General features: G+C 42.1%; 1 protein-coding gene across 6 annotated transcripts in view; it reads left to right on the top strand.

Annotated features, from left to right (window-relative positions):
* The first annotated feature begins 3314 nt into the window (after window positions 1–3314).
* socs5b (suppressor of cytokine signaling 5b) overlaps window positions 3315–20871 on the top strand; it is a 51823-nt gene continuing 34266 nt past the window's right edge. For 4 of the 6 annotated variants that reach the window (XR_013809738.1, XR_013809740.1, XR_013809741.1 and 1 more), the window contains exons 1-2: window positions 3315–3803; window positions 9566–11271. Coding sequence is in view for 2 of the 6 variants with exons in the window: in XM_079690334.1 (XP_079546460.1) it covers window positions 9585–11270 (1686 nt within the window). In the remaining 4 variants the exon portion in view is untranslated. Of the gene's footprint in view, window positions 3804–9565; window positions 17298–18202; window positions 18329–20871 lie in introns of those variants that run through there. The other 2 variants (XR_013809739.1, XM_079690333.1) reach the window with 2 other exon arrangements.

Genomic DNA, 20871 nt, shown 5'->3' on the forward strand with positions numbered 1-20871 from the left:
GTGCGGTTAGTATTGGACTACAAGATAGATGCAAGCCTGTACAGGTAGAGTTATTTAAAGCATAAATGAGTCGGTTGGGTTCTGGATGTGTGGTTACAGCAATTGTGCTTGGTTGGCGTGGCCTGTGCCTGGTGGTGGGGCCCAATGTGATATCTTTTCATAGCGCCCCTGGGAACACACCACTATACAAATAGAAGTTATACATGCATTTTTACAGGGTTAATTGAGCAACCTGTAATGATTTACTAAGGCGAAACAATAATGTTACTAGCTAGCTATCTAACAGCGGCAATTGTCACTTCCAGTGATGGCACAGCCACTGTGTGTGAACTGAGACACCATCACACAGTCGAAATTCACACACTTTATACAAGTGTTAACAGCGTACGACATTCAGGGGATGTGTCTGAAATGGGACCATGTGCCCTGCTAGCTGCCTAATGCTAATGTCTGCCACTCTTCACAGCACTTATGGCGGTTTCTGCTGACATCCCGTCTGACAGCATGGTTAGACAATGGTAAAGGCCAACCTCCGGTTCCACCGCCAGGTACATACTTTTAGATCGTCCAGCTATTTTGCCATTGTTTGAACTGTTTGTGAAATAAGCGCTTCAATCCTTTGCAAATGATTGTTAAGGCTGGAATACTTAAGCCTCTTTAGATAAATACTTGTTTCCTTTGTATGGCAGTATGTGCGATATTGTCATCACACCTTTGTCTTTCAGAGATCACACTCAGTCACCTCATCGCCACCACGGTAGTAAGTTATCATATCCTCATTGTGCATTGTTTGCAGATTACGCAGCATAGATTTAGTGGTAGAGGTCCATGTTGACTAAAATAGTGTGAATCACTCCTGGCAGAAGAATCAGTGCTAATGCAATTCTCTCTCATTTCCTTTCATCAGCACAAATTAGATCAGAAGCTCTGAGATGTAAAAGCTAATGTGTTCGGACTGCTGGTGATTTCCCCCTGAACTCACCCTCAGCTCCAGATAACTACTACATTACTCACACCACTTCCACTTCCCATTACTCCTCGTGTCATGTGCTCGCGAAGGATCAGACTCCAGGAGATGACCTCATGTGTGGGTGTGAGTGACTATGAATGCTCTTTTGAGACATTTTAATTGTTCCAAGCTTTTATTTTGGTTTTAGCTATGCCTCATATTTACTGGTTTGATATATACAACCCGGTATCACGGCAAGACGTGAACATGTGACGATTTACCATGCTGGGAGACAATTGGATCAAATATATAAGTTGATTGATTGATATTGCTAAGAGACGTATTGTGTGAGAAGAAATGTAAGATGTTGTTTAGTTGCTTATATATTTATGATCCACGTCACATTTTCAGTTTTGGCGGCAGTTCCTCATGTTTGTCTAGAAGTCTTCTAAGCAGGGCTCTACAAATAGAGAACTACGGCAAATATGTAATATTTAATGCAGCCGAACCGTGTATTACAATGCCGTTATGTGATGACTTTCAAAGAGAAAAGCAAGCACACTCGGAATAAAGTATTTTATTTAAAAAAAAAAAAATTGGAATTCAAATCGCATAAACACCAAATCCCAGCGTGCATTGCGGCTAAACCATCCAATCATCAAGCTGAGGATCTTGCCTACGTCTGTTTCCGGTTTTGTTTATGACGGATGTATTTTGTTATACACACATTCCTTCACATTTAAATTTACATTAAAGTATTTTGTGAAGCCTTCTAACATGTTTTTAAATATAACTACGGTTGTAGTTGAAGAGTTTGTAAATTAACATGAACCGAAGCTGTTGCCTGGCAACGCAATCGCACAACGTCACGTCCGTTAATTCCATATCCACACGCATGGATTAACATCGATATAATACATTAATGTAGCCTTTGTTTCTGCTAAAAGAGGTGTCGACCAGATGGGGCAACAAGAAAATCGGCGTAATCAAGTGACTATTAAAAAATAAATCATTATTATATTAATATTGACAATAACAACCGACCGTCGGGGTAGCATTTGCTTGGCATTTCCGGGTATTTCTCCACTGGTTAACATGGGTTAACAATAACGTGTAACTGTCACGTTTGAAGGGACAAAATCGTGACATCTTCACGTCTCCCAGCATGGTAAATCGTCACATGTTCACGTCTTGCAGTGATACCAGGTTGGATATATATATATATATATATAATGCCACATCTTATTCTTAGAGAGTCTAAGGGTTTTACTTAGAGGGTTTCTATATGTGGGTCACTAGATTTACCATCCTACTATTTCTACAAATAACTGGATTTATCACTTCTTTGTATTTATAAACAGCTTTGTTCTGAGCTGTGTAATAAAAGTGTGCAGGTTTGATCATGGCCTGATTAACCAGCTATATAGGGGGCCTTGGGGAAAACATTTCTTGATGGGTCCCTCTTGGCTTAATCTGCAGGGACTTGGTATTTGAACCCAAGGGTTGCCAGTTCTCCTCCCAATCGGACCAGTGTGGACTGGTAGCTGCCAGTTCACCTCCTGGTCACTGCCGAAGTGCCCTCGAGCAAGGCACCATCACCGCTCCCCTCGCGCTGTACAATAGCTGCCCACTGCTAATGCAGAGGTGCAATTTCACTGTGTGTGCTCTACTCAATATGTGTGACAAAATAAAGAGGGTTTCATTCTCCAATTGTTCTTCTCAACCCACTTACTTTTGCAGTGTATACAGTTTTTCTATGTTGGGATTTAAATGTATTTCAGGAATATGAAACATTGGAGCGAAAACTGAAAACAGCAAAGGTTTCAAAATCATGCTATTAATACATGGACCTTCCTCAGGACAATTGGTTATCCAGCCTTGGGTAATTTGATATGGCGGGGGGACCATTGAGTGAGAAGAGTACAATTATTTACTTTTGAATCTCTATTAAATAAAATAATAGTCAAATTAAACAGCATTTTCTTTATTCTGCATTCTCAGTTACTCCTAATGCAGAGCATTGCTTCTGGCTCTCTCTCTGATGACATCAGTAAGTAGCCTACTGTATCTTCATATTTATTATTAATACATTACAAACATATGTAAGTCCACTGTGTGAATAGAGTGTTGTATTAGCATATGTTCAGTATTTCTATAGTAGAGAATATTACCAATATTCAAAGCCCCCAGTTTTATATTACACTACTTCTACTATAGCAACATATTTTGACACTTTGTTATATCGTATTTACCGCAAAGTAGCACCTCTCGTTTGGAAGCACACAGACAGAGCACCGGCCTGGCTGTAACACCACTAGCATCACTTCACCTCTCCACGTTTCCAAGTAGCTGCCAGTGGAGAGCCACATCCTCCTCTCTCGCTCATTGGTGACACGAGACGCCCATCACGCGGAGTCATCACCGGGGCATTCCCTTTCCTCATGCTCTGTCGGAAATGGGCGACTTTTCCCTTTACTCCATTGGACTGAACCGCTGTCTGTCGGTTTCCATCACGCGTAACACCGTCCGCCTCTCCGGGTCTCTGTCTGCTGAGACCGCCGTCATATTGGCTGCTAGAAGCAGCAGCGACCACGGTAGAAAAGAAGACCCCCACCATGACGAAGAACGGGTTTTCGCGGCACCAAAAGAATAATATATATTTTTAAAGATATTTGATTAGTATTTAACGAATTCATTTTTAAAATATCGGGATGATACCGTCAAGTTTTCGCGTACCTTCAGTGCTTTCATCTGACACCGTGGTCCGCAAGGGGGATGTATGCCTGACTTCTCTTAATAGCCATTTTTTGCAGACAAAGAGAGCTGTTGAATAGGGCTTTCAAACGGCACAAGGGTAAGATATGAATTCGAGAAACACACCACTACTTGTCAAGCATGCGACCATTGGCTACTCTGCATATTCGAGCACTACAGCAATGCTTGAATTATTTGTGTATTTTTTGGGGTCGCTTTTTCACAAGCTAAAATGCTAACCTCGCTAGCTGGTTGGTTAGCCAAAGCTAACTAAAACGCTTGAAACTCCCATTCTAGGAAATGCTAACAGTTAGCATTTTTTGACAGCTCGTAAGCCTGAACCGCAAGTTAGCGAAGCAGTCTGGATTTAGAGCTACGATAGTTGTATGTGTGTTTCCAACCAGCATAGGGTAGTTTCGTTTTTTTCATATTTGATTGAAGTCAAAAAGCAAACATGGCAAATGTGAGCCTAGTCAACATTATCATCGCGGCTACATTTAGCGGTGTGTTGGGATTTGCTGTGGATGGTTAACGTGTTAGCAAGTCCGCTAACTTGGCTCAGAGCAGTGAAAAGTGGGGCCTCAAGAAACGTAAAGGCCTTTCTATAAACCAGATATAATAACGTCAGATCTGTCGTTGTGTTGCCTTTTATTGACATTAAACTGGTGCTAATATCTAAAACATGGCATGCTGTTAAACGTTAGTATAATGAAATGTTACTGTCCACGTCAATCTGTATACATCAAATTATTACAAAGGCAGTTTTGGTATGGTAGGGATGGATTAATGTAACGTTAGTTAACATGAACTCCATAAAGCGTTTGTCTTAAAATCCAAGTTACGGTATATTATTCAGTTCATTTTAATTGACTTACTTAGTTTTCTGCCTGATTTAAATTTGTTTTTAAATGATTACTCAGTGCACATTACTAATAAAGTGCAGAGTAATGATTATAAAAAAAACATGGCATTAACAATGCAATATTTAGTTGCAAAAATGTATTACTGTGCATATTTTGCCTCTATCTGAACTTTAGATTTTTTTCTAACTCAAAATACATGATGATGAAGAAAAAAAGTGAACATTTTGCAGTAACTTGTCTATTTTTAAGTTTTTGCTGCTGTGATTCGAATTATAAGACTAATCTGTAAGACTGATTTATCTGTCATTTTCATACCCTGTGTTGCTTTCTGCCATCCCACATATCTTTCAGCATGCAAAACGCTGCAAGTATCTCATTAACTCTGGTTTGGTCTAAGCAGAGAAGGCGTCCTCCCTTAATCTTGTCTTCTCTACAGCCCTCTCTCAGATCAGTATGATCCCAGGAGAATGGGTGTGTTGGGCTGCCGAACAGCAGAAGTAGCCTAGTTCTGTTTCAAGGCGGCTCTATGTGGTTGTGGACTGGATCACACTTTTTGGTGTGGCCATTTTTATCCATGGCAACAGCATATTTGATCAGAATATTTAATTCTAGGGCAGAAATTGACAATATGAAATGCATTGGTGTCCTGCTGGAGACAATTTAACTTTCAGGTGGTAACATAACTAAAATGATTTAATCTTGATTTATAACATTGACATTTTGGAGCGAAGCACCAAAACAGTACATGCAACCATGTAGGGAACGTATGCGTTTTCAACCATACTGCAATTAAAGTCTGTTTTGGAGTTGTTTCTTGATTTGTAATAATAATGGACTCCAGCCAACGAAGCAGATTAGCTAACCAACACTCTGGAAGTGTATTTAGCCGTTAGTGGTCCTTTTTAGGAATGTCAACATCTTAACTTTTAATTGATTAAGCATTAAGAACATTTTTGTCCCGTTTCGCATATCGCAGGCGAGCTGTGTGTTCAAAACAGCTGGATGTCACATAGAGTGTGCGACCTGATCAAAATGCAGTAAAGCTAACAAAAAGTGACATTAACATTTAATTAAATGTTAAGCGCTACAAAATGCTGCGTTAAAGCCTTGTGTCAATGGAGCGCCAGACTCAAATGAAAGCACCCCTTTTCCTTCATTTTGCGTTTTCTTTTCTTCTTACAAATGACTGGTTAATGAGTTTTGAGACATCTTACATTTTTACTCATATAGACCAATTTTCATGTTACTTTAAGCCTTCATTCTGCTCACTTGTAGGGTTAATCGTCTGAATTCTTTCTTTTTATTATCAGTTGACAGTGAAGCCTTAATGCATGTGTGTGTCTAAAGTGAACATCCTCATAGCAGTCTGATAAATACTGTTATTGTGTAATTCTGGTATAATCCAGCTTGTGGTAGCTAAGGATATGCTACTTTATTTTTTGTAAAAAATCCTACCTGAGTACCATTTAAGTGTTAGAGACCTTGCCCCCTATTAGCTCTTAGTCTGGGTCCCTGGAACTTTTCCTTGTTTGTGTTTTTGAGGCGATTAGCAAGCTGAGGGATAAAACACAGCAACCCGGATGGAAAATCCGGCCTATCGAGATGTAGCTGATATAACGTTAGCCTCACAATTCCAGTTCATCTCAGAGGAAAGACAGCAGGGTGTCAGATGCCGTTTTAGATAGATAGTTCAGTGTTTTGATATTCGCAGGTGGGAATCACTTCTTGTGTTGGCAAATGTAGGTTGCGGCTGTTAAGACTTTGTGCTCCAACAATAACTTTGACAAATGAGGGACACTTGTTTGCATGTTTTGCTTTCCAAAATCAAATTGGCTGGACAAATAGTCCAAGTACATTTTAAACCATGTTGATCCTTTTTGCAAGAAACCTTCCCTTGCCTGTCTCGGTTAGGCCAAAATGATTTTATAAAGAGTTGTCAACATTGCACTTACTCTGCAGCGTGTGGTATTGTGGTAGAGATTAACTGCTTTAGTTTTAATTAGGCAGATTTTAGCCATATTGTTCTAGTCTAGAATATCAGCACACTTACACATTTGATTAACATTACATTCCAGTATCAAAATAGCTTGCCAATTTATTGTAGTTTCAGTGTCTGATTTGTTATTGAATATTGTTTTGCAGCATTTTGAATAGCATTAGCTTGTTCATAATTTACTCTGTTGCCATGACGCGAGGAACTATAATCAGACCCTGTGCTGCGTTGTTTTACATGTGACACGAATAGAACAATAAAAGGTGTTGCTTACCTTAATGAGGTAAACTGGTGGCAGCTCCTCTTGCATGCATCTAACCAGTTCATGGTGACTATTGCTCAGTATCCTACTATTTCATTTACCAAGTAGGGGTCGATTATCATAAAGATATTTTGAATGTAGTTATGCCACATGTAAAAGGATTTGCAGAATCAATTATTTGATGTTGCATGCAAAAACAATTACCAATTTTCCTTCTTTTGACAAAGCAATTAATTATAAAAATAAACAGTTGAATTTAATCTAAATCTAACCAAAAAAAAATCATTGCTGCTTTATGTTTCAGACAGGGGGGGAGGAGAGGGTTAGGGTAGGCTGAATCTCATCTCTGATTGCATCAGCTATACCAACTACATAGTTATAGTATACAACAGCATTTAAAATATAAGTTAATTCATCTGACATTCATGCAGAAATTGAATTAATAAGCCTAATGTAATTAAATCTATTGCTCCTGGCCACAGCTTGAAGCACTTTATCAACTGCAGTATTTTGGGAGTTAGTTTGCAAGTGGGTGTTGCAGTGATGACATGGGATTCATTTTTTATAGCAGACTTAAAGTTTAAAACACATATTTGAAACGATTATTGCAAATTCCTTTTATTGATTGTACTTTGTACCAACCTTATTGTTATAACTTGAATTTGCAGCAAACATATGCTGCTACTGTGGGATGGAATCCATCAGATTCTTAACACCCAACAAGTTTTCTCAATTTGCATTTGATTTCTCTTGATTTTATTTGTTAAAGTCTTAACACCACTGGGGTTCATTTCAAGCCAATGGTGGTGAAAATCTGAATTTCTGTACAAGTACTTCTGAGAGCAAAAGGAGGACGTCTTAAGGAATATGACAATGTGTAAAACTTATCGAGGCTTATTATGCAGATGTCCACAGAACATGAGTCATGTAAGATACATTTGTCGTATCAAAAGATGTATCCCAGGCTGTTATTTTGTGGTATCCCCATACTTCATAACATGTCATATGTTTTGAGTACAAAGCCAGTCAATATGGGGGATGACAGTGACGTCATGAGTTTGTTAGTGATAGCCTTGGAACTGCCTTCAGCAATTCCACTTAATCTGCCACGTGCTAAAGACCACTTTGTTTCCTGTGCATCAAAGAACTCCCGTCTGTCAGCGCTGACTGTGCAAAGACATCACATATTTTTGTCAATGTTACGAGACAAACTTGAGGCAGATCAACAAGATGTCTGGAAGTCAGATAGCTGCTTTTAGCCCAAAGGCAGATGGAAAAGAAAAGAAGTGGGAGGGAAAGAGACGGAGGGTCCAAAATCCTTTTGTTGTGTGCCTTTAGTTCATTGAATAGCACAATTAATGCTGACAGGGTTACTGATTCACATTTTCAATGCATTTGAGTGCATTTTCTTTCAAATGCTGTACATTGTGCAGTTTGTGCTGATTGATATAGCCAATGTTTGATTTAATCAGTTACAACTCAAGTAATAAATGTCCAAATGCAGTATTGCAACTTATTTAAGGAAGTAATAGCTACAACTTAAATTTTGCAAAGTGATTGTTCCTGGATATTTCGCATATTTGAAAGTTATTCAAGTATCTTATCCACACTACAGCTTCAAAAACGGTTTCCAACGCGTTTGCCCATTCACTTTGAATGGGGTGACGTCGCGTTGTCTCGCTTTTCGCCGAACTGAATTGTGGGTAGCAGAGCGGAGCTTTCCTGGCGTTTCAGGCTGCAAAAGTTGAGCAATGTTCAACTTTTGAAGCTTCTGAAGCTTTCGGTGGAAGCGTCATCCAATCAAATCATATGCCATTACGGGCCGTTATCATTTGATGCAGTGATATGGGTTTTTCTAGCATTTGTACCCCAATAAATCCAGAAACAGTGTCTGAGTTACAGCCCGTCCACACTACAGCTTCAAAAAAAGCTTGCCGGCGGCCGTGTCTGAAGCTCGACCAACAACCAATCACATGAATCTCCCGCCCCTGACACACAAGCAGCGGTTTGATTGGCTAGAGCTTGTACTGGCATATGATTTGATTGGCTGACGCTTCCACCGAAAGCTTCAGAAGCTTCAAAAGTTGAACATTGCTCAACTTTTGCAGCCTGAAACGCCAGGAAAGCTTCGCTCTGCTACCCACAATTCAGTTCGGGTTCAAAGTGAATGGGCAGACACGTTGGAAACCGTTTTTGAAGCTGTCGAAGCTGTAGTGTGGACGGGCCGTTAGGGAAAGAAATGCTGCATTTTTGGATTTCTCCAGTGTTTTGTGTTCTACAGACCACCTACCTGTGGTGACTTCGCTCCCTATAAAATTAGCAAAATCTGAACGCAGTTTGGTGCTGCTACTTCCAAATCCCTGTCAACATGCTAGTCGAGTGATAAATCAGCGGTGTATAAAAGTGTGTGTGCGTTATCTGCTTCTGCCACAGGGAAAGTTTTTGGTCAGGTCTAGACTGGCTCTGTAATACAGTACATACCAGCAGATCCTGGGTTCATTTATAGCCGTGGCCTTGTGTCCCTGCATGTCTGCCTGGCAACTCCTAGCTCTGCTGTTCCAACTACTCAAGCTCACCCACCTCTCAGACACTTTGGCCCCATTATACACTCACCATGTCAAATTACTAGATACACAGTAGTCTGGGGGATTTAAATGGAGGACAATCTTTAGGACCCTCTGTATTAAAGGTTTCGAGTCTTCGTCACCTGTGATTTAATCTGTTCTGTCTCCTGTTATCTCCAGGTCCGAGGGGCTCCTATTTATGAAGAAAGTGGGCAACATGTGGAGCAACCTGAAGAGCAGATGCCAGACACTCTTTCACAACAACAGCTCAGGACCCAGTGAGAGCAGGCTGGAGGCCGATGGCGTCCACTGTGTGGTGGAGCTTGGAGGTAGCTCAGGTGAGGCGGAGGCATCAGGATCCTCCAGCCCATCCCGGAGCCTCCTGCCAGTGCCGATGGTCACAGCAGGACGGCGTCATCACAACTGTGTGTCGGACATCCCTCAGATAGTAGAGATTACAATTGACAAGGACTCTGAGGATGTGAGGGGGGGATCAGGTGGTGTTCCCCTGGCCCGAAGAGACTCATATTCCCGTCATGCTCCATGGGGGGGCAAGAAAAAACACTCGTGTTCCACCAAAACCCAGAGCTCTCTGGAGACGGACAGGCGGTCTGGGCGCCTGCGGGGGAGCGGGAGCCGCAGGGACCGGCGCTATGGAGTCAGCTCCATCCAGGAGATGAGCGACTCCGTATCCGGAGGACGTAGTCTGAACGCCCGCTCTCTGCGACAGCGGCTCAGTGACACCGTCGGGCTGTGCTTACCCCTGCCCGCTCGCAGACGCCCCCGCTCATCTAAGAACCCCGTCACCTCCAAACGTAAGATCCACCTGACGGAGCTCATGCTGGAGACCTGCCCCTTTCCACCGGGCTCCGACCTGGCTCACAAGTGGCACTTGATCAAGCAACACACAGCACCGGTCAGCCCGCATTCCTCCACGGCCCTGCTGGATGCCTTTGACCCCGCCCACCCATCACCCGAGGACGAGGAGGAACGCCTGCGTGAGCGCCGAAGACTTAGCATCGAGGAAGGTGTGGACCCTCCACCTAATGCACAGATCCACACCCTGGAGGCCTCAGTGCCGGGCTCCTCTCTCTACAAACTGGGACCAAAGTTGGCTCCTTGCACCGCAGAGGCCTCTGGGGAGGGACGGGCGTCAGGGGCTGGCAGCTCTACGGGCGCCGGATCATCGGGGGCCTGTGCACAGGTGTTGGGGGCTGCGGTGTCAGCTCAGGACTGTGACTCAGAGGAGGATTCCACCACCCTCTGTCTGCAGGCCAGGAGGCCCAAGCAGAGGCACGCCTCTGGTGACGGTCACCTGAGCCGGCAGCAACCCGGGCCCTGGAAGGTTCACACTCAGATAGACTATATCCACTGCCTGGTGCCGGACCTGATGCAGATCACAGCTCTACCCTGCTACTGGGGCGTAATGGACCGCTACGAGGCCGAGGCGCTGCTGGACGGCCGGCCTGAGGGCACCTTCCTGCTGAGAGACTCCGCCCAGGAGGATTACCTCTTCTCCGTTAGCTTCCGCCGTTACAACCGCTCCCTGCACGCCCGCATCGAGCAGTGGAACCACAACTTCAGCTTCGACGCACACGACCCTTGTGTTTTCCACTCTTCCACCGTCACAGGACTGCTGGAGCACTACAAGGATCCCAGCGCCTGCATGTTTTTCGAACCGCTGCTTACTGCGCCTCTCCATCGGACCTTTCCCTTCGGCCTGCAGCACCTGGCACGAGCCGCCATCTGCCGCTGGACCACTTACGATGGTATAGGCTCTCTGCCGCTGCCCCCTGCCCTGCAGGACTTTCTCAAGGAGTATCACTATAAACAGAAAGTACGAGTTCGCTGGCTGGAGAGGGAACCGCAACTCAAGGTCAAATAGGGTGGGCTTCTCCATTGCCTGTACACACACACTGCAGGAGGATTACAGAACTTAAGAAATTCTTCATCAGCCAATTAGAGGCTATATTAACATGGCTCTCTGGTGAGGGATGGGATTTAAATGTAACAAGCTATACAAGATTCATTCTAATCTTTGTTTTAGTTATTACTTACATCACAGAAAATACATATGATTATATTCAGTATAACGCTGTCTGGCAAGCACATGTTTTTGTGTTGAACAGGTTGTTTTGACAGGGAGGGAAGGCACAAATATCAGTGCTTTGTGTCTTTGCTCTCCTGCTTTGTGCTAAATGTTTGCCTGATCCCACAACATCTCCCTGCCTGTAGACCTGCCTGCATGCCTCCCTTACTCATCGCAATTTGCTATTTAGGCCCACATGGCTACATTGTAAAGTTCACTTTGTGACTTCTCCATTTTTTTTTTTTTTTCTTAGCTTGTCAAAGCACCTAGCGTAGCACCTTCCCGACAGGGTTTTAAGGTGTGTGTGGGTTGAGAGGTTTTGATTTATTGCAGTCAGAGCTTGTCCCATGGATGGAGCTTCGTAAGGCACATTCTTTGCCACCTCTTTGCACGCAATGAGCATCAGCTAAGCCAGGGACAGATTCTCAGAGGGTCCATGAGTTCAGGACAGCACATCAGGGAAATGAAGTGCTTTTAAGTACTACAGATTAGTCCTTTGAAAAAAAGTACTTCCTCCTAAGGCAGTAATAGTAAATGATGAATCCGTCAACTGTGTCCTATTTAGTCAGCAAGCTGAACTTGTCAACTTTATTCCCACTGCAGCATCGCTTTCAAAACGAGATATGTTCTCCCATCGGTCCCTTTGAACAATTACCATTGTTACAGTTGTCACATCAGTCCGTTCATTCTTCATTAGCCACAGATGCTTCAGCTCTGAGCGCACAGTTCATTTCATCTTGTATAAAATCGAGCTCTTTGACGTAGAGTAAGGAATACGAACACGTCTTCGCAGGAATTGAAAGCACGTGTGATGAGCTGCAAGTGAGACAAAAAGATGGAGTTTCGATTTTAAAACATGGATGAATTGATCTGCTCAGGCTTGTCTGGGAATACGCTGTCTCATGACAGGACACCATATTGTCATACATTGGGGAGAACTTAGCAAGAATCTGCTTGTTGAAATCATGAACACCCATGATTTGATTGCATTACATTTCCCTACTTAATTTATATTTCTTGTATGAAACCATTTTAAATTTCGTTTTTATGAAAAGCACTGCGTCACTAACAGGAAAGAGGTAATGTAGCCTTTAGGACTTAATGTCCCCTACTTTACAACTTTATTAATATATAAGGTTTAGACACTAACAAACCCCCTTATTGCCCAGTCGCATTATAGTCATAGCAATAGCACTAAAGGCTAACACTCGACTCTGGAGTGGTTGGCATTACTCAGAGCTTAGTTACGTCATCTGAATGATTTTAGTTGTTACTTGGGACAAAAACAGTGCTGCTGGCAAGCCGCTCATTTCCGTTTGGTTCTCATCTGGAGGGGAGAATAAGTGTACCCTATGTGCCTTTTTAAGAGAACCCTTTATCTTATTCCATAATCAGTTGCTTTGCAGTCCAACCTGCAGCAGGAGGGACTGAAGAGAACAACAATGAAAAGGTGCATGAGCTCCAAGCTCACTTACTTATGGTGCACGTTAAAGTTTTTGATAACATTTCAGCGGTGCTATGTTGGATAAGCTATGACGGATTATTGAATCGATAACTTGTTCATTAGTTCAATGTGTTTTCACTCGCTAAAGCATGCCGTTTTCTCCCAGCTATCGCAGTATTAGTTTGTTAGTGGGTCCAATGCCAGCCCCACTGTAGCATATTGAAATATATGAATGTCTAATCTGCAACATCTGGACATACAGATCTGAAGAAAGTGTACAATTTGAGTTTTGATCCAACCTCTTATGAAAGATGTCAGCAATTAGGTGTCAACTTATTGAGAAATAGTATTTGTTCTAGCTCTAGCAATAAAAACAATACACATCACTTAGTTTAAAAGAAATTAAATTACTTTACGATTTTGCACATGACTTTGGGTGAAGACCAGCAGCCCTTGTGGCGTGTTTTTTAACAAATATAATCACAGAATGCCACCAGGTGATGTGTGTAAACTAAAATATGAAAGCTCAAACACACATTGAAATCAGTTCTCAAACTAGTTCATGTTTTAGTTTGTGTGTACGCATCAGCCCGTGTTTTAGAGAATTGTAGTTCTCACCAGTGAGGATGAATCACGAACAAATGTTTCCCATGAATATCTGAGCCTGTGACCAAAGCTCTTGCTACACATCTGTGTGTAATAACTAGTCGTATTTCAAACCAGTGAAAGCTAGCTCCACACTACAGTATGTTCGACAGCTTTTATTTATTCAGAACCTGGCCCTGTCGAGCTCACACCTACACACTGAAATTAACGCCGAATAAAAACCTTACCTCCGCCAAACCATTAACGTGTTTCACTCGTTAATCAGGCAGGAAACAAGACACATTTTATGCAGGTGCTAAAAGATAATTGCTGTAGGTTAACATTTCTCATATCTCCCTAACCCATTTTAATGTTTTCTCCTGCATTGTGAACATTTCTTCACATAAGAGTCCCGATCATTTTCCGTTGCCCTGCACTTTGTTCTCAGAAAGCTTGAATATCGCGTGTGTGTGTATGTGTTAGGAGGGGCAGGAGTGAGTGTTGAGCGGAGGAGGGGAATAAGGTAGACATTTGCTTGTATGTGCACTTTCTGGATTTTTTTAGCATCCACACTGTCGAGTAGAAGAAATGAAAACCCACACACATTAGCTCACTTGCACCTGTCCATCATGCTCCTGCAAAGCAATAACATCCTTTACAGTGACCCGCCCCCCCTTGCAGGCACCAATCACAGGCTAATTTTACCATGTTAAATTTACCGGGTACTAAAAGGGCCACTCTGTGTTGCCTTATGGCTGCTGTGTGGCTGAGGGAAGCCTTTTTTTATTTGTATTATTCTATCCAACTGCTCTCCCTCCATCTGGCCACATCCCTCACATCACTGTGCTGATGTGAAGGGGGGGTCTTTATCAAACCCCATGTTAACATTAAGGAGGAGGAAAGATGGCTTCCTGTTGTGGCTCACAGAGAAGGCTAGGGATTCGCTGAAGTAAATAGCACTTTAATCGTGTAATTGTGTTCTACAGTGCAGTCTGGAAGTGTGCGGACAGGGAAAAGTTTCATCGTATTGGCTCTTTACTCTGGCATATTGGACCTAGACTAAAAGAAGTTATCCTTAGTGACAACTTTATCCACATTGCTGTATAAATGTACCTCTTGTAGTATTTGTCTGCTATGGTGGTCTTCTGCCAATTATAATCTTCAATTATTGTATCTGATATTGCCATATGATTCATATCAGTGGGACTGCTCATGTTTGCATTGTAGTAGAATATAGTTTGACAGGATTCGGACATTGCAATAGTCCGATGCGATACAATTCTGATGACTTGTTCAGCCCTACTGCAAGGCTTTTATTCTTCAGTCTTACTTGTTTTGGTAAATACAAAAATATCCTCAGGTGGACTGAAGTCAGGAGACTTGGCCAATCATTGACATTCTGTCTTGGCCCCTTATTGGTCATCTTGCCTGTATGTTAATGATCATTGCTTTACAATACTTTTGGGTGGAGGTTTATACATCCAAGATGGTTATAATCATTCAAACAACACTAAAAGGCGCTTTAATCTTTATTTTTAGTTGTCAATTCTAATCCAATATGCTGCACTACAGAGCCCAAACTGAAAATGTCCAACGGTCCAAATCTCTTATGGACTGCACTGTCTGTGTTTTAGCTGAAAATGGCGAGACTTGTGTGAGTGTTAAGCAAAGAGCTGGCGGTCCTGAGATATTTCACTTTATATTCAGGCATTGTGGTGACGGAGGTGTGTTCTCCATGTGTTGTGTGGGGGTGTATCAGTGTAACGGACAGAGCCACGCGGAGGGTTCCAGTGGAGGGAGGACGCAGAGTGGACTGTGAGGGGTGATGACAGTGACTCCTATGAACAAAGCCTCTCTGCCCCCCCCACCCACCCACCCACCCATCCACCCCAAAACCCCTTTTATTCTCAGGCAGGCCCATTGCAAGGAGAGTCCCAGGACCCTCTCGACCCAGTTTTCCCCATGGGAAGTATCTGACATTAACCGTAGCACATGTTTGCCATATAACCCGTAGTTTTAGGAGGAGAAAAAAAAACATTGTATGTATGATGAATGATGGAGTAATCTAATAGATTGAAAATACTTTCTAATCTTCTTTGGTGCATTAACTGTCTGGAACACAAAAAATTTGCACACATTTGCTATCACATTTCTTCTGACACCTGCACTACCCCCGTTATAGAGTGGTGTAGTGATAATGTTTTCTGTTTGCCAAACCCGGAAGCTAGCATCACAAGCTCTCTCGACCAAAAGCAATGACATATTTCTATTGCAAAATTTAAGATTTGAGCTAAACACACATTTATGATACTTGCACACTTTGTTCAGCAGGTTCATCTTTACATATTAACAAGACATGTATTATATTGGAGGTATAAATGCAATCCCTAGAATAAATTGGCTTACCTAAGGCTATAAAAAAACTATGGCTGGACATTTGGCCGTGTGTCACAACCGCTAAGCTAAAGGTGGCTACTGTTCGTTTAGTCGTCGCGTTTAGCCATTTGTTAGCAGCCACCAAGCATAGAAGCTTCAGAAATTCACATGTGGGGAATTTTATTGACGTTGTTGAACAAAATGTGCAAATCTCTTAAGTTTTTGTTTACCACAGACAGAAACGTTTGAGACGAGTGAACCCAAACATGCTAAAATGCTAACTAATTTCTGAGTTTTAAGACTCCTGCACCACTCTATCCACACCCTCCCACCACCCCACCCCTAAAGCCAGGGATGTGTATAACATGGACCACATTTAGCCAGCACCACCTTTCTGTGTTACTCCCGCCACCAACCCCCCAAAAAAAGGGAGAGCAGCGACTGGTGTTTACATGTATATTCTATGTTCTCAAGGAAAAAAGACGAAATTGCCGTGAACTATTTTGACCTTATATTGTCATTAGTATGACACTATTTAGCTGCACTATGAGAGCCTCGATTGTGGCGAGAAACCACTGGGTGGATCTGGTTTGAGACGCTAGCTGTCCCACTAAACTACAGCAACACCCCTCGCATGAAGGACTCCTTAACCACCCCCACCACCTAGGTACGACTCATGGTTTCAGCCCTTAGAGGACAAACAAAACAAAATATATTTTAAACTTTATTATTTTTTTTCATGTTCCCATATATATTTTAGAAAGCTGAGTTAAGTGCTATATGCAAACAGAAAAACATGTATGAAAGAATTATTATTTTTCATTATTAGTTCTCCCTAATATGCAATGGAGTGTAGTGTAACAATGGTTGCAATCGTCTGTCACTTTAATGCTGTACGTGCACATTGTGCTGTGTGGATGTGGGTCCCAAGGCAACAGGACTTGACAAAGATGGGAACTAATGGTTGTCACTCCGCAGCACCGCCGTGTTCCCAGACCGCCTTATTCGTTCTGACCAATCACAAGAGCCCTCCTCTAAAGTCCCGGGCCGCAGCCACTGCCACAGGCCGAGCAAGCTGTCGTCAGACGAGTATCGCCGTTCCATTTCTTCTTCTGCTTTTCCTTGCTTTTTCTTTTTTCTTTCCTTACCCTTTTTTTTTCTTTACTTCTGCTGTCAGGTAGGATTTGGAGCGTGTAAATGGCATAATCATGTTTCACATTTCACTGTCTGTTCCGTGCATCTGCTTCACCATTCAAAGAGAAAAAAAATACAGTTGTTTTCCAGTATAACCTGTTCATTCTAAAGAGCCGTATGATGCGACACTTGTAGCTGTCACTCTTGGTGCTTGGCTTACGCTTCATTGTCTTAATATTCCAAATAAAACTGTTAAGTGTAATCCACACTGGCCCATGATATAATATTGACGTTGGCTTTTGTTTCTTTACTGTGTACTTCTTTTTGTGTCCAAGCAGTGAGTTGGGTGTGATTTGGTTAGAGTTTAGGGTGTGAGTGTTTGATTGTTGTGGATCAGTGAAACCAAATCTCATCATACAGTACAAGCAGTTTCTCCTACCAAGTTTCCAACCTGACATCTCCCTTAGATCATAAACTGATTGACAACTGGCTGTGAAATCTTAATGCGATAACTTTGGGTGATTTCCAAAAAGCAATATAACTTTATAAAATCAGATATGACACAATGCAATATACTGTTAAAATAATGAGACCTACATCTCACCACTTCGGGTACGAATATATTTCCTTATCAGCTTTATGCACTGTCAGTGATTTATAGACTTAAATATCAACTAGAAGCACTCAAATTTGTATCACCCTACAAAAACAATTTTAGGAACAAAATCCTCAATTTGAATAAAATGATTTTGCCTTTTAAATTAAATAAGTTAACACAAATACACATAGGCAGCAGTCTTATCGAATATGCTTTTATATTGCAACTAGAATGCCACGTTAATTCAGGTATTTTGGGTAAAATCCCCACATCAGTTAAGAACATGTAAAGAATTTTTATAAATAATATTCTTTCTACCCTTTGCTTTTTTTGACTGAAGACCAGTTACATTTTGGATCACAGGAATCAGGCACCACTGGAATCAAATTCTACAAATAGTATAATACTAAAAACAGAAGGGGAACCTTAATTTTTTGTTCTGTCTAAATGTAGAAAACCCCGGTTTAAACAAGACGGATTACAATTTGGATTTCAAATTCCAATTGTCAACATTATGAATGAAGCTTCAAACTTTTCATCAGGGCCAGAATTTCTTTGTACAAAAACTAGCATCCGACATCCATTTTTCAGTTACAGGTGTTGCAGTATCCTCCGAGTTCTTCCTTACAGTCTCACCCACACCTTGCAGCCACTGGTTCAGCCTTCCCTTGCAGCCGCTCTGCCGTCAGACACGAGTAAGCTGCCTGGAACTTCACAGTTAAGTATTTGTTCATTTAAAATGAAGTATAAATAGCATGTGGGTTATCGGTTTCAAGTTAGCTACCCAAGGCTTATGAATAATTGACGCTCACACAGGAGGAGGCCGGGTGAGGGTGAGCTACCATACAGAGGAGTAAACTTTCTGTGGGCTCTTGAGAGGACAAGAAACCAAGAAAACTGTGTAAGGAACTTATATCAACTTTCTATAGCACATTCAAAACTAATTCCCCTGTTAAAGCCTCCCGCTCACCATAATAGAAACCAATGAATTGTGGAATCTGGAGATGGATGTGGGTCAGTGACGACAGCAGGAGGATGAAAGTGCAGAGGATGAAGTTCTCAGTTTATCAGCAGGCCAAACCCTTCAGATTTCATCTCTGTGTGGCCCTGTCTGAGATGCCTCCTTATCAGCACAGCGTGCCGGCTCCACTGTACACTCGGCTCTATCTCGGGTTGGCACATTGAGCCGCAGTAAGCAGTTGTTGTTGACAGCAGCATCAAAAGAAACAGCGAGGGTGAGAACTATCACACCTCTATCGAGATAAAAAAAATGTTTTTCTGTTGCTCCATGCCAACATTTTTTTATGTCATTTGAAAACGAGTGTTCACACAAAAATACATTGCTTTTAGGTACACTTAATAAACAGACTTAAATATCCCCCTTCCAAATAAGTGTTCTCACATGCAAAGTACTCTGCAAGCTTTATTTTTGTCTAAGTTTGTGGGAAAATGGAAAAAAAATTTGGTAAAGTAAAATATTTAATGAATGCTGTAGCTTAGTCATTTTAATGTAATTTACTCACTTTATACATTACACAGGACCAAGGAACTTTAAAGTGTCGTTAGAAATAAGAAATCCTCTTTCAAAATGTCATAAAAAAACTTAAATCCAGCCTTAGAAGATAACTTTTCTCGGATGATTCACTCCACACATACCGCATTGAGTTACAAAGTTGTAAAGCCATTATGTCGTTTTTTTTATTATCAGCTGGTAACAAACACCATTATATCCCATATTCCCAGACCATCCCTGGTAAAACTTTAAGACAACAGACTCAAAGTAGTGGACTTGGCCTCTACCTCTAAATGGTGAAGCCAACGGAAAGTTCCTTAAACCTGCATTATGTCTAATAGCCAGCAGGGTGGCAGCTCCACCATTTAATTTAAAGCCTTCTTCAAACAACTTGATCTTAATTTTGTACACTATGATTATATCTAGATTAAGTATAAAATGAAGCATAGTATGCTTTAGGTGGCTTTCTTGAGATTGTCGCTACGAAGATGGTGATGGCTAGAATACCAAACTTGAGCATTCAAAGCGCTAGTCCACACACCAGTGATGTCACGTTAGCTATTACCAAATGATACAAGACCATGGACTGTGTCCAGAACTGTGAAGAGTTAACCCCAACCTTTGTCTGGAAATAGGCTACAAAATGCTCAAAACTGAATTGAGTTACAGTAGCTAGCCAAACTGAAACATGCTCGGATGCGTTCATTCTTAGCCTAGCTCTGTCAGAGATAACTAAAACCTACATCAGCCCCTCTTGAGCTCACTAAACAAGTTCAGTTTTGTGACGTGGTTCAAGGACTTTTTAGTGCAGTGTTTTGCATTAATAATTGAGATGGAAGAGTTAAAAGTGCTGGTAGTACCTTTTTAAATGAGGCAGGTTAGCTGTTTCTAGCTAAGAATCATGTTTGGCATATAGATGTGAGTGGTACTAATCTTTCTAACTATCAGCTAGCAAGTCAATTAAAGTAATTCCTAAAACACTAAACAATTTCCTTCAGTTGCAACATATCTGGTAGTGAGGTCAGTAATATTTTGTATTTTTAGCTGTGAGGCCAGCCAGCCCAGTTTTCTTAAATCATGGGCAGTGTGTGAGGGGAAAACTTTGCTCCTGTTACATTTCCTTGGGCTCAACTGACTCCTGCCTCACTTGTGAACTAGTTAGGCTTTTCATTTCCTTCACTTCTCCCGCTCTGAGCCCACGTTCCTCTCCACACCCACAGTGCTAAGCCCAGAGCTCAACTTAGATACACACCACATGGCTGCCTGCATGTTATCTGCACACAAACTACAGCAACACTGGCAAGAAGAAGGAGAGGACGACGAGCACACAGAGCGAGTGTGCTCCTGTTGCTTTTCTACCGCTGGAGCATCGCCAGGTCTGTGGCGGCAAAGTGAGCGTTGACCTCGAGTTAACCTTACGCAAATGCACATACACAGGCCAGCGTGCACTCACACAAGGCTTGCATCCAGATTTCATTGCAGAAATATATCCGCCCGACAGTATTTTACACCCACTGCGGGGCTCACCTCTCAGCGCCTGAGAGGTGCCTGGAGGTCGCTCCTCTTCCACCGACTGGGCCAAGAGCAACAGGGCCAATTATCTGGAGAAGAAGAAGAAGCGAGGCTTAAGCAGGAAGATCCATCACTCTTGTGTCCTTACTTGTCAAATTCTGTTGATGTATAACTGACTGGATCTTATACAGCTGGATCTCTATCACGGAAGCTTCTAAACGGGCTACAGTAAGCC

Source organism: Notothenia rossii (genome assembly GCF_949606895.1).
Source record: "Notothenia rossii genome assembly, chromosome: 6".
NCBI classification, from domain to species: domain Eukaryota; kingdom Metazoa; phylum Chordata; class Actinopteri; order Perciformes; family Nototheniidae; genus Notothenia; species Notothenia rossii.